A 14488-nucleotide genomic window follows, 5' to 3' on the forward strand; every position below is an offset into this window, starting at 1 on the left:
AACACTTAGGACAAATTTATTTAGAAAGGTTTATTAACATTATTGTGACAATTTAAAATACAGGTTATCTCCCAGTTTTCAAAATTATGCATTAATTAAGCCACCTCAGTTTTATGGAAGACCTATATTAGTACCCATTTTCCCTAACCAATAAGAAACATGAAGAGAATTTTTGCTTCTATGAAAAAAAGGTGAAAAGCAAAAATAGCATTCAGTGTTTGTTTTGCAGTGAGCAGTTCTAGAGGCCACACACAACTCAAGCAGTGAGAGCGGCTGGATCAAGTTCCTTCCCAGGGAACTACACTCAGCATCTCAACACCAAGCTGCCATAGCTTTTTTTTTTTTTTTTTTTTTTTTTTATTATGTTAGTCACCATACAGTACATCCCTAGTTTTCGATGTAAAGTTCCATGATTCATTACTTGCATATAACACCCAGTGCACCATGCAATATGTGCCCTCCTTAATACCCATCGCCAGCCTATCCCATTCCCCCACCCCCTCCCCTCTGAAGCCCTCAGTTTGTTTCTCAGAGTCCATAGTCTGTCATGGTTCATTCCCCCTTCCTTTTACCCCCCCCCTTCTTCTTCCCCTTCTTCTCCTACCAATCTTCCTACTTCTTATGCTCCATAAATGAGTGAAACCATATAATTGTCTTTCTCTGCTTGACTTATTTCGCTTAGCATTATCTCCTCCAATCCCATCCATGTTGCAGCAAATGTTGAGAAATCGTTCTTTTTAATGGCTGAGTAATATTCCACTGTATATATGGACCACATCTTCTTAATCCAGTCATCTGTTGAAGGGCATCTCAGCTCCTTCCATGATTTAGCTATTGTGGACAATGCTGCTATGAACATTGGGGTGCATAGGGCCCTTCTCTTCACTATGTCTGTATCTTTGGGGTAAATACCCAGTAGTGCAATGGCTGGATCATAGGGTAGCTCAATTTTTAACTTTTTAAGGGACCTCCACTTTTCCAAAGTGGCTGTACCAACTTGCATTCCTACCAACAATGTAGGAGGGATCCCCTTTCTCCACAACCTCTCCAACATTTGTTGTTTCCTGCCTTGTCAATTTTTGCCATTCTAACTGGCTTAAGGTGGTATCTCAATGTGATGTCATAGCTTTGAACTATGTCTCCGAGCATCTGTGCTTTATTCTGATTTATTTTCTTCACCCATTAGCAAGATGAGTCTGAGGGTATCAGAAAAACCTGTGAGAGATTTTTTGGGAGGTCTGGGGATGCTCAAAATTTTCCCATATAAGTTAATGATAATTGCTTCTTCACTTTACTCCATTTTGGCTTATGAAAGATTTTATAAGAAGGCTCTATTTCAGATAACAGGGTAAACCTGTAACAATTATAGGTTTTTGAAATTATAGGTTTATGAAAGATCTGACTTTTTTTGTAAAAGTGAAAATTTCTTTCAGTTAGCGAAAACAGGTATTATTGTAGGTCTTTCATAATGCATAAAAGTGAAGCATAATGCAAGCTTTGGAAAAGCAGGGGATACCTGTACGGCATGCTCTTCAAATTTCCAAAACAAACAGATCAAACATATTGGACATAGGTATTAACTCTTGAATACACATATCCTGACAAATTCTATTCATTTTCATTTCAGTGATGTCTTTTTCAGAATGTAGCTCCTTAGGTTACGTGGTTTTCAAAGGTAAATATAGATTTAGGCAGACAACAAATGTAACACATTTTTAAGAGAACAAATATTTATCTAAGCATGATTTTAGCAAAAAGAAGTCAAAAATGCAAATTAAATCTTTGTTCTTTTTAAGTTTTCTCTCTTCCTTTTCTTACACTCATTGGCTTAGACACTACCAGTAAATATAACATTATTGTATTTGAAATTACTTGCTTTCAACCCTAGCAATAAAGGAAAGTAACTGCAGCTGACTTTAACTTTAATAGAAAACAACAAATATGGAAAGCGAGCGTAAGTAAATAAGCATATTTACCTTTCATTAAAGTAATGGTTCATATAATCATTATATAATTATATTTCCAGATGCAATCATAATATACTGTGGTTGTGGACAACTGATTAAAACAAAATAACTGAATACAAACTTATTTCCAAGGGCCGGAGGCAAGTTGTTTCATGCTTCTGACTCCCCAGAAAGCAATGCAGATGGAAAAAAAAATCTGAAGAATAAAATACAAAGAGGAAAAACAATTAAAAATGAATCAATACTTTTGTTCAACTGAGTTAAAAATATCTTTGTGGGGGAAAATGAGCATAAACATTTTAGACAGTTAAATTAATAAAATTTAATTTAGCAGTTGTTCACTGATAGAATTTAGCCAACACGACTTAAAAAGCATTACATTGGAGACAGGACTGGGAGTAAAAAGTTTTGGTTTTGTTGCTTTTATTTTTTATACTCCCTAATCTGGGTCATTTCTAGGGATGGGGCTGTGAAAGTTAGATTGTGAATGAGACAGAACTTTGTTCTGGCATCTGGGCATACTGTATGCAGAATGTACTGTATGAAATGATCTCATTGTTTATATAGTTTAAGAAGCATTTGGAAAAGGAGAAATAAAAACATTATAAAGAATCATTCCTCTCTGGGGCAATGTGATCTAACATGTTATGAACTTTACCCAACATGAATTAAAGGTTAAGCACCACTGCTGATTTACTTTCTCAGTCTGTTGATCTTACCAGGTATAAAAAAATGTACTACAAAATTCTCTTTAAAATTGATAACATAGCTAAGTCATAATAAGCAGCCATCAGAGTTCATTGAGTTTACTTTCTTGCTTTCAAGTAACATCACACATTCCCAATAGATCAACCAAAACTAGCCAAATAAAACTCTTGATTTCTGATGAACCTAGCAAGAACAATTATACAGTCATTCTCATAAGAATTCATGGTTGTAGAATTTTTTATTATGCATAATCTAAATGCCATAATGCCATAGCACACATATATTCTCTTCTCTTGAGGTAAAATCCAAGCATTAGTCCTGATCTTTATGCCATCAGAGCCCTCCTAAGCCAACCCTTCCCTTTACTCTTACCTGTGCACTAAAACTGAACTCTAAGATTGCTTTTATGATCTTCATTTTAGGTGTTACTGGTATGGTGATGGAAAAGAGTAATTCCCAAACAAATGGGGTTATCGGAACAGCTGTGCAAGTGTCTCCCTGTATGTTTTTTGTTTGTTTGTTTGTTTTTATTGTGCAAACCTTTCCCAACTACTAAAATATGACCAGGTGTTCTCCCCAGGAAGAAGATCACTATTCCTGAAAAATCCATGAAAATATACAAAGGAGCACGTTTAAGTGAGAAGATGGAGGCTTGAGGAATATTCTGGGGTGATGGATTGCAGAGAGCCAAGGGCATTAACTGAGGCCAGCTATCAATTTAAAGAAAATAGCTTGAACGGTGGTTATTTTGCTATGAAAGCCCTGAATATGAAAACAAAAACAAAACCACCACCACCGTCCTAAACACTGATATTTAGATTTCACAGGTGAGTTGTTCAGTTTCATATGAACCTTATGGTTCTTTCTAGAGAACGGTTATCCTTTACATTAGCCGATCTGCAGTTTTCTTCAAATACATGCATTCCTTTCAGCCTATAATATGCACAATATAAAAAAATATATATCAAAAATAAAATCTACAGTTATATTGAAGCAGAAGTCAAGAATAATATTAACATTATGGAGTTGCGTCAGAAATCAAATACAATATATTTAAAGGCTGGTTTTGATTTTGTTTCTTTTGACTGTAATTCAAGAAAAATGACCTCATGGGATTTCTCATGATGGTGCCAAGCAAAATAATAGCAAGGTGGGAGTATTTATGAAGGTCCTTTGTGCAATGAATTGCATTAGTCTAGGAAGATGGGTAGTGTTGACAGAGGACTAGCTGCAAAGACAACTTTCCAATGGGACGGAGATGATAAATGCATACTATCAATATAAATATTCCATTTAGATACATAATATTCATTGAGAAACGAATAGATGCCTTGTGTTGTGCAAGGTAGTGGAACCTGAAATATATCTGGCAACTGAAGTTTTTATTAGTTTTGAATTTAGTGTTTAGGGTTACAAGGATTCCATGGGTGAAGGCTAGGGAGAATGAAACCGCTAAACTGTTCGTAAAATTTTGCCGGGGTATCATGATTCTCCTCTTCCCTACTTCCCCCCAACCAGACTATCCATACTTTCATCTGGGATTCCAGAAATAGTAAGAACTTCTGATATAACAAGATAATAAAAAATAATTACAATTCAGTTCATGTCTTTGTTGTTAATCCACAACTTCACAATTAAATTGTTCTACTTTTAGAAACTGTAATTCAATTCCTATTTCCTTAAGGGTCCATCCCTAACTAAAACACAATTGCCTTTTCCAGTGATTTAAAATACTTTTAGCTTCTTACCAAAAAATGCAACGTTGGACAGTTTGTAGTTTTATTTTCTCTGTTTTTGGGTTTTTTTGTTTTGTTTTGTTTTTTGGGGGTTTTTTTGCCCCTATATATTATCTCTTTAAAAAGATGGGGTGAAAAACTGATGAAGCATAGAAGTCCAATTCAGGTTCAATGTTAATGTGCAGGTGAGACCTCTGCTTAAACTAGCCATTGCTGTAGGTGGCTTACTGGATTATAATGTTTAATGCTCATTACAAACCTTGGTAGATTGGTACTCAATTTGCTCATGCGGCAATGGGAACTTAGAATTTATAGGGTTTACCAAGAAGTCACAAAACTACTAAATATCAGATCTGGTATATATTTTTTTGTTTACATAGCATCTCCCAGAAAATCTAACTGCACATCCTAGGAAATCAGTTCAGTGTATGCACATCAGTAGGGAATCATTTCCTCTTTTTTTGTAGCCCCCTGTACTTGCCTAATGATTTTTGAGTCAGTAACTGCCAGGTTTCTGACACTTTTCACAATCAACATTTTAAGCATAATTTGGAGTTTTTATATATAATGAAATCCAGAATGGCACAGAATCATAAAAATTAATACAGTGAATATGCTCTTCTCAAAATATGCATGACCCTGAAATAGTTACTTGATTTCTTTAGAAAATAGTTAAGTAGGAAAAAAATATATTTTGGAAAGTGTACCTGTGTGTGAAAATATATATAAAAGACATAAATGTATAATTCACATATAATTTTAAGCTGGAAAATTATTTAATGTGGAGTCAATAAAACCAGTTGATTATTGACTGCAGTCATTCCATTCTAAATTTTCTCTTGTCTGAACCTTCTCTGGATTTTTGCATCAACTTGTTCATTTTGGTTCACCATAATTGATTAGATTAAATGCGTTATTTGAAATAAATATTCATTAACATATTTCCCAACCAAGTATTTGTTCAAGGAAGGCAGAAGAATTACCACTTCTGGCCAGTGTAAGAATAAATGGCAACCAAAGCAGGTTTTTTTGCAATATACCTCTCTAATCATAGATACAATGTTTCTGGATATGTACAAACTCAATGAACACTTATTTTATCCTAGGTCTGGGCAAGTCCCAAGATTTTAACAGCTGGATTCAAAATATGAAACAGAGGAAGTTCACTCTTGGTGTCAAACCCTCCTTGAGCTAACACATCATTAGTGGCCCTTGTCTTCAGGCTATTTCCTTGACTTCCCAAGCCTCTAGACTCTGATGCCTGAACTTTGACCTGTACAGATGCTCTCCCCATTTCCCCCACCCCTTTCCAAAAAAGTGCATCAATTGACGGGTGGCTAATCTGAGCCACTAATCCATACTAAAACACCAGTGGGAACTGATATTTTATTCTGCTGCTCCTCCCTGTTATGTCTGTGTTTTAAGAGGCCTTATTAAACATGGCTCTACTTATGAGCAAGTCAGACATCTAATCTCAAGGGAGACAGAAGAGTATCAGAAGAGGCATTTATGTGCATGTGACATCTCAAACTGCTATCTCTCAAATTACAAAGCTAGTGGATTGTTCTTACACCTATATACATATCTGTCTCTGTTGGTTTGAATCCATCTACTTATATGTATTAATAAATGACCTGAGGCGCAAATAAAATATCATCCTAGGTAGTGGATAATTTCCATTAGAACTAGCTAGTGACACCCCACACGTCTCACATCACTTAACTTTCAGTAAATTTGCAAATAAAATGAAAGTTTTAAAGTACTTGAAAAAATACCCACAGGAGAAACTAAATCTCTGGAATAGCTGAAATTGATTTTGATTCTCAAACATGGATTTATTGTTACAAATACTGAAATAGAACACACGGACTGAGAGATAACATCTCATTTAATTTTATGCTTATTCACAGTGGCAATATAACTATGTATACTAAATCACTAAAAAGTTAAACAAGCAAGTTAGAAAAGCTCAGTCATTTTGTAAATGGTGAGAAAACTTGTTTGATAAATTCTACCTTGACAAGAAATGTGGAATACTTTATAAATAACATTTTTTGGTGAGGATTTGAGACTTAATCACTTTTAAACAATTAAAAAGACTACTACTGCTTATTTCATTGTGTATATTTTAAGCCAAATTAAGACTTTTGTATGGATTTCCTAAATTCTCCTGGAATGCATATACTTCTTTTTTATGCCTAACAAATCATATCCTGCCTATAAGAGGAAGAGTATATTTTTACCTAAACATTATTTCTTTGACATTGATGAGGTTCATAAAATAACAGTTAACTGGCTATTTATCACAACTATACCAACAACAGCAACAATTTGTTTTAAGAGCAATGCATTAAACATACAGAAGTTTTTACCAAATTATTTGGAGAAAAATAAAACCAATTATTTGTTAAATATATTTTTAACATAATATTTTGATTTTTTAGAGACGACAATTGTCTGCTGTACAAATAAACAGATGAGAACTTAAAACAGAGTTCAAGCTTGAACTGCTACAAAATATCACCATTTCCTATTAATGCAAGAGACTAACCAAGCAGAACTAGACTAGAAATTGGAGCCAAACGGACTGAAAGTTCTTCTGAAGTGAAAACAGCAGAAAGATACTAGGTAATAATACATTTTTTTCTTAGAATTTTTCAAGGATACAGTTTGACAAATGCCAACTCAAAAGAAAATGGGAATTACCGATTTTACTTCTAGTATATTCTATATATGACTAAAAAACTAAGAGTCATATGCAGACAAATAAAAGGCTTAAGACAAATAATTTCCAGGCACTGCAACTTGGAAGTCTTGTTTTCTCTCTCTGTGTTTATTTCTGTATCCTATTCAAAGCAGATACAATCACTGCTATACTTAACTATGTGCTCCTATCAGATTTACTACTAACAAGATATAAATCAAATACTATTATTTTACATTTGTTTTTAAATATATATCGAAATTCTTAACTGAGGGAAAACAATATAAAAAGAAAGTTTATGTGCATGTCCATGATAACAATGCCTTATTTAAAATGAATATGTATTTTTCTCAATCATTACATTGCTCTGATATTAATTTTCAAACAAGATAACATATTAAGCATGCCGTGATCATGTTTCTTAAAAGAAAATAAACACAGAATAAACACTGGAACGAAAGTTTTAAATAATGCAGCTGAACTCTGAAACCTGAAAAATCAGGTATTTCACTATTTTACCACTCAGTACTTTTTTGTCTCTAAAATTATTAGAGTCCTTTGCCCCCACTAATTTAGAAAACAAATACAGAATCTTCATTGAACCATTTCTTCAGATGATTATCTCCTATTAAGAACAATAATTATTCACTTCTAAAAGTCTAAACGGCTCAAGAAAGTGTATATCCTTTTCAACAATACTCTATAGAACACCCCACTGCTCATCTACACCACACTCGAGTTATCATGATAACATCTGAAAACCATAAATATTAGTAAGAACATTAGAGATCACTTAGAGGTCCTCAAGACCTACCTACAATTCAGAGAATATACTTGAAGACAGTTATGAGTTAGCTACCGTGCATGCAAACCCATCTGGTTGAAATTGTATAAACTGTAATTAGCATAAAGTGAAAATAGATGCTACATTTCTCAGAAACACCTGTGGATTTTTCATCTTTGAATTAAAAATTATGAACAGTGTCTTTATAGATACAGGACTTTACAATTGTCCAATATTACCAACCCTTGTTCTGACGGTATGACCACCCAGCAATATGGATTTTAAAATTACCTTTAATTTCTTACTACATTCTTGCTTTTCTTTATACACAATGTACACAATGATACATCTTCAATTTATGTTGATTTCCTGGAAAATTTCCAAATATTTTAATATACATACTCTAGATATCCAGGCTTTCTTCTCATTTTTTTTCCAAGTTACTTTTTCCTCCCAGCCTGAAGCTTCTTACAGGGATCGGTACAAGGAAAGGTCAAACTTACCACAATTAAAGCATAGAGAAAAATTAAAAAGACAACCAAAGTTGATTAGTCATGATTTATACCTATAGAATTGTCGGAATATGTGCCTTGTCAAAACTGAAGCCTGACTTCATATTTTTCTAATCATCAAAATACTCAATATAGAAGGGTAAGACTTTTTAAAGAACTCTTTATTTTGAACAGTAGAATAAAAAAACAATATAGAGACATGGAGAGAAAGTTACAATAAGGTCAAATTAATAAAAAACCAAATATCACTGGTGAGAATGAAATTTAGGTTGAATGTTGACCATTCTGTTGGAAAAATACCTTAGGAAAGGTGTACATTATGAAAAGCATCTGTTTATACTCATAATCTTCCTCTTGTACTTACCATGGAGCCTCACATTCTTTACTTTTTATGGGTGTGAGAATGAAAAAAATATCAGAGCAGTGAAAGATTTTAAGGGCAGTCTATATTAGTTTTTATAAAGTTGGGAATAAAGCAAGAGTAGAAAAAATAAGGCACTTGATGAACATTACCTAATTTGACCCGAGACATTTTTACATATTAAAATTAGTCATGGGCAAACCATTGTAAATAACCTGATCCCTTTCCCTAAAAACTATTACCGTACCTTTTTTTTTTTTTAAATAGAAGATAGCTTAGTGAAGTCAAAAATTCATTCATTTTTTTGACTTTCACATTTCTGCAAATAAGTTCTAGCTACAACTAAAATAACATTTCATTTAATTTTCCTGAGTATGCCTAACATTGGCACAAAATTGTTTCCTTCATATCCAGTATATTTTGAAACTGAAGCTTTTTGAATAAAATGTTGCTGGATTAACCATGGTCCTTAAGTGTCCTAACAGAACTCTCTGTAATGATGAAAAACATGATATTTAATCTAAAATTCCAAATACTACACCTTTCTAGTCCCCTTTTATTTCTGACTACTGAAATTTAAAGTGTTTATGTTCTAAAATCAGAACTTGGTTTTAACAAAAATTATCAAGAAAAACATTCAACCCCAAAATGCCAAAATGCCATTTTCATGGTAAATGAGTATTGGTTCTTAATAGTCTCATCACAGCAGATCGATTTTCAGTGTATTCTACATACCAAAGGCCAGCTCCTGGCATCTCTCTGACATCAATCAAGAGCCTACGTCTTAAAAAAAAAAAAAAAAAAAAAAAAGCATACATCTTTTCACATGCATAACAATTTTTAATATTTGATGTACAAAAATCTATATCTGAAAGACCATGTGTTTATGAATACAGAATACCATTCAACGCTGCTAGTCCAGGACTTGCAGTGGGCTATTAAAAAGAATTCTTTGTACTTGCCTACTATCTAGGAAACAAAGGAAGTCTCTTAAAAAATGAGTTTATTTTCAGGAAAAAAATTGCCATGTTTACAGAAATAATAGTGATGTCTGGTTTTAAAAACACGACAGTATATCTTGGAAGGATATGTTTTGAGAAGATCTCTTTGTATTGTTTTTGCTTGTGTCAAAGGAATGATTAGAGACCCAGTAAATGGGAACCTCCCAGAGTAGGCTAAATAGAAGGCCAACAGCCCACATATGGCTTGCAGCTTGGGGGATTTCTCTCAATGTTCTGCCAGAGATGGGACTGCCCAAATGGTTTCTCGCGTAAGTCCTAAGTCATAAACTGCATCCTACTAGGCCAGCCATGCCAGAACTGGACCCAAGGGTATACAGAGTCTTGGCTGATGGGAAACAATGACTGCTTCCTAAGGAAGCCACAGCTGCTTTCCTGAGAGACACCCCAGATGCCTGAATTTTCCCTTACTTTCCATTTTTGACTACCTGTTCTGGCAACAGTTCCAACAAAGGGGGAGGCAGGCAGCAGGCACCCAGCTGTTTTCAATAAGCCTTGGCAATGTAGGTACTGATTACATAAACACTACAAACATTCAAAGAGCATATTTTCTAGCTTTTAAGCTATAAAAAAGGTGTGAGCCTGTACCAACACCCTATATCTCCTTTGCTCCAAATAATGATAATGCTGACCGTGATGATGACTACAATGACAATGATGATGATGATAATTAGGGCTTTAATTATGAAAGCAAAGATTATTAAAGGAAACATGATATCATGAACTGCTGGGAAAGAGCTCAAATTATACAGAGAATTGGAAAGATGAGAAATTTCCACATTTCAGGGGCAAGAATATATTTTTTTTTCCTTTAGGAAACAATGAGGTCAAAATGTGCAATTAAATCACTTGATGTCTTATATTTCCCACAATCCAGGGGAAAAAAAACAATCAGCTGTTGCATCATCCATTTGCATTATAGCATATTTTCCTTTTCATTCGCATATATCCAAAAATATTATTTCAAACTCTTTTTTTAATGTTTTTTATTATATTATGTTAGTCACCATACAGTACATCCCTGGTTTCCGATGCAAAGCTCGATGCCTCATTAGTTGCGTATAACACCCAGTGCACCATGCAACACGTGCCCTCCTCACTACGCATCACCAGTCCATCCCATTCCCCCACCCCGCTCCCCTCTGAAGCCCTAAGTCCCTGTTTCTCAGAGTCCATAGTCTTTCATGCTTCATTCCCCCTTCTGATCACCCCCCGTTTCTTTATCCCCTTCCTCCTCTATTTCAAACTCTTAATATACAAGTTGAACTTTGAACAACACAGGTTTGAACTGCACACAGCCACTTAAATGCAGTTTTTTTCCATAAACACTATACAGCACTGCAAATGATTTTTTCTCTTCCTTATGATTTGTTTAATAATATTGTCTTTCCCCTAGCTTCCTTTATTCTAAGAATACAGTATATAATACATATTACATACAAAATATGTGTTAACTGTTTATGTTATTGGCAAGGCTTCAACTGTAGGCTATTAGTAGTTAAGTTTTTGGGGAGTCAAAAGTTATACATGGATTTTCAACTTCATGAGGGGGTGGTGCTTCTAATCTCCACGTTGTTCAGTGGTCAATTGTATGTAAAATATCCAAGAAAGTATATTAATAAAACATTGCATAAGGTCTTCTATTTATATTAAGATCAGGTTCAGAAACATAGTCAAACTAGTACTCTGGAAAAGGAGTAAGAGGATGAGGTTGTCCCAACTCAACACAAATTATTTTGCATCAGCAGGTTACTTTGCATTTCAGTTTCTGCCTCTATAAAATAAGGATAAAAGCTTCCTAATTCTCACAAGCTTATGGTAAATATTGACTCAATTAAAAAAATTATGAACTTCTATGAAGATATAAGATAGACTATTAAAGTGAGCTATGTTTCTTGCTAAAAAGAGTCAATAAACTAAAAGTGATAACAGAGAGTGACAGATAAGGAGATGTACATTTAAGTAGAATTTGGAACATGAGAGTTTTTAACAATACCAGCTCTTTCTCAGGCATGGTCATACATTAAAATGATCCTTTCAAATTGTGGATATATAATTATTGCTGGGAAAATATAATTATTTTACAAAGTAGAGAAAGATTTTAGTGGGTAAGCACAATTATACATCGATCATTTGAAGTATTTCCCTCCCTTATGTACTTCATCCTGTAAAAACATGGAATTTGATGTTCTTAATGAGTTTTTATAATGCCAGACTGTTGAAATATATCTTTTAGTGTCCTAAAACATTTTTAATTTTAATTCATTTCTATGACACAAAAATATAGACTAAATAATAGTTTCTAATGATCCTCTGTCCCACTTCTATTACCAAACTATGGTTTTGATCTTTCATGTTACATTAAATTTCCTCCTCATATCTAAAATTATATTAAAAATAATTGTTTTACACAGATATTTTTTCAGGAGGATGCTGGGCAATATAATGGAAATGATCTTCCATTGAAAATTCCAATGAGAATTCTACAATAGAGATAATTCTTCAGTAGTAGTAGTATTTCTTGAAATATTCTAAAATAAATGAATATATATATATATAGAGAGAGAGAGAGAGAGAGCGAGCAAAGCTGAGTCCAGACAATTCTAAGTGGAACTAAGCTGGTAGCATGATATGTTTTTTGACTAGGCTGGTAATATAACATAATGGAAGGGGCCAAATTTAAAATACATGATGGAGGAAGAAGAGTAAGAAAAGGCCGGCAAGGAATTATTATTCTATACCTTTGCTTTATAGACAATCAAAACACTTGAAAAGCCTTCAAAATTTCCAATACAGACTCAATGTAGGAAATCTATTATTTTAAAGTCACAACTGCTAAAATAATAAACCTTCAAAATAAACACATATTATTCTAATTACTTACTATTTCTTTAGTTCTAGTTACGGCATCCATAAGAAAAAAATAGCATGGCACCGACCTCAAAGACCAATGTATACACAAAAAATTGCAATGACTCAGTCCCCATTAGGTTGTATTCATTATACAAATAGATATCACACTCTTGTTTTATGCCAGGCATTTCACTGCTAACAGAATTCACTGGTGAGCAACACAGCCCCTGAATTCAGAGAATTTAGATCTACACAGTTTTCCATAAAATATCTATTAAGGGCTAGTATTTTTATATATATCTTATTTCTAAATCTTCAGGTAAAATTACCTTCACAATGTTTGGTTTAATATAAAAAAATGTTTTACTAAAATGAGACCAATCACATAGATATGTTGTATTTTCCACTGATGTAGCTTACTTGTAAGATGAATATTTGCCACAACTATCTTGATTCTTATATGAATATGGGATGAATCATCTTCATTCAGCAGATAGAGTGTTTCCTACAGTACCCTTAACTCAGTGTTTTGAGCTTAGGTGGGAATACAGAAGTGACTTTGAATTTAAAATCCATCTTGAGAAAGTTATTTAATGCTGCTATACTTCAGTATCTTCACCTGAAACATGTGGACAATCTTACAAGGTAGTCGGGATAATTAAATGAAAGAATGGGCATAAAACTTGGTGTTTCATGTATTAAAGAGCTCAGCAAATGTCAGTAGTTTCAGCTGATGGTATTCTGTTATTATGGTTACTACTGATATTAAGTCAGCTTTTACAGCAATGTTTTCTCAACTTTAAAAAAGATTTACTTATTTAATTTAGAGATTGAGATCAGGGGGAGGGGCAGAGGGGAAGAGGGAGAGAATCGCAAGCAGACTTGCGCTGAGCTTGGAGCCCGACATGGGGCTCAATCTCATGACCCTGAGATCATGATCTGGGCTGAAACCAAGAGTCAGACACTTTACCAACTGAGCCACCCAGGCATCCCTAAATTTAATTTTGAAAATATATCATAGCAGTTCTTCTCTTCCATTGCATTTAGCCTTTAAATTTTTCAATTATTATTTGTGTATTATATGTCACATTAAAAAAATACTTTAAAAGGATGGGATAAAACAACTATAAACAGAAATTCTAATATTTGCTTCTTTCATCCCAATGTATCCTCATCCATCTCTTTTGAAAATCACAATCACAGGCTAAAGAAGTATTCAAAAGCCTAAACCAGTGCCCTGGAAAAAGCACTGGTTGAGAGCCTTAAAACTTGCATTCTTGTCCTTTCTGTCATGAAATAGTCAAATCATTTATATTCTCTGGATATCATTTTCTTTTTCTGTCCAATGAGATTAGAAATAGAGAATCTCTAAGGTCTACTCTTTTCTATTATCCGAAAAAATAACAGAATTGGCCAATACAATATTATAATGATATACAGTTCTAAGGATAGCTCCCAGAAATAATTAAATTTTTAATAAAAGGACTATACCAGAAATACTTCTTCATTTCGCCCTAATTACTAGCACAATAAGGTAAATGAAATAACAGAGGAAAAGACAAGGGAAAAGCCTTAAAGAAAATCAGCTTTCTTTAGAACAAACTGATGGTTGCCAGAGGGAAGGGGCAAAATGGGTGAAGGGGAGTGGGAGAAACAGGCTTGCAGGTATGCAATGAATAAGTCAGAAGGAGAAAAGGCACAGCACAGGGAATACAATGAATGATACCGTAATAGCGTTGTATGGTGACAGATGGGAGCCATACTTGTGGTGAGCACAGCACAGGTGTTGAATTACTATGTTGTACACCAGAAACTAATAGAGCATTGTGTGTTGATTATACAAA

At 33.9% G+C, this 14488-nt stretch overlaps 1 protein-coding gene across 5 annotated transcripts in view; it reads right to left on the minus strand.

Moving 5' to 3' along the window:
- The window catches only part of AGMO (alkylglycerol monooxygenase), a 366688-nt gene that overhangs the window by 20945 nt on the left and 331255 nt on the right, over window positions 1-14488 (minus strand). For 4 of the 5 annotated variants that reach the window (XM_057304529.1, XM_057304533.1, XM_057304534.1 and 1 more), the window contains one exon: window positions 16-2163. In XM_057304529.1, coding sequence (XP_057160512.1) covers window positions 2089-2163 — 75 coding nt within the window. In that variant the 3' untranslated portion in view covers window positions 16-2088. Of the gene's footprint in view, window positions 1-15; window positions 2164-14488 lie in introns of those variants that run through there. The other variant, XR_008956466.1, reaches the window with a different exon arrangement.

This window comes from Ursus arctos, unplaced genomic scaffold, assembly GCF_023065955.2.
Source record: "Ursus arctos isolate Adak ecotype North America unplaced genomic scaffold, UrsArc2.0 scaffold_3, whole genome shotgun sequence".
Lineage (NCBI taxonomy): Eukaryota > Metazoa > Chordata > Mammalia > Carnivora > Ursidae > Ursus > Ursus arctos.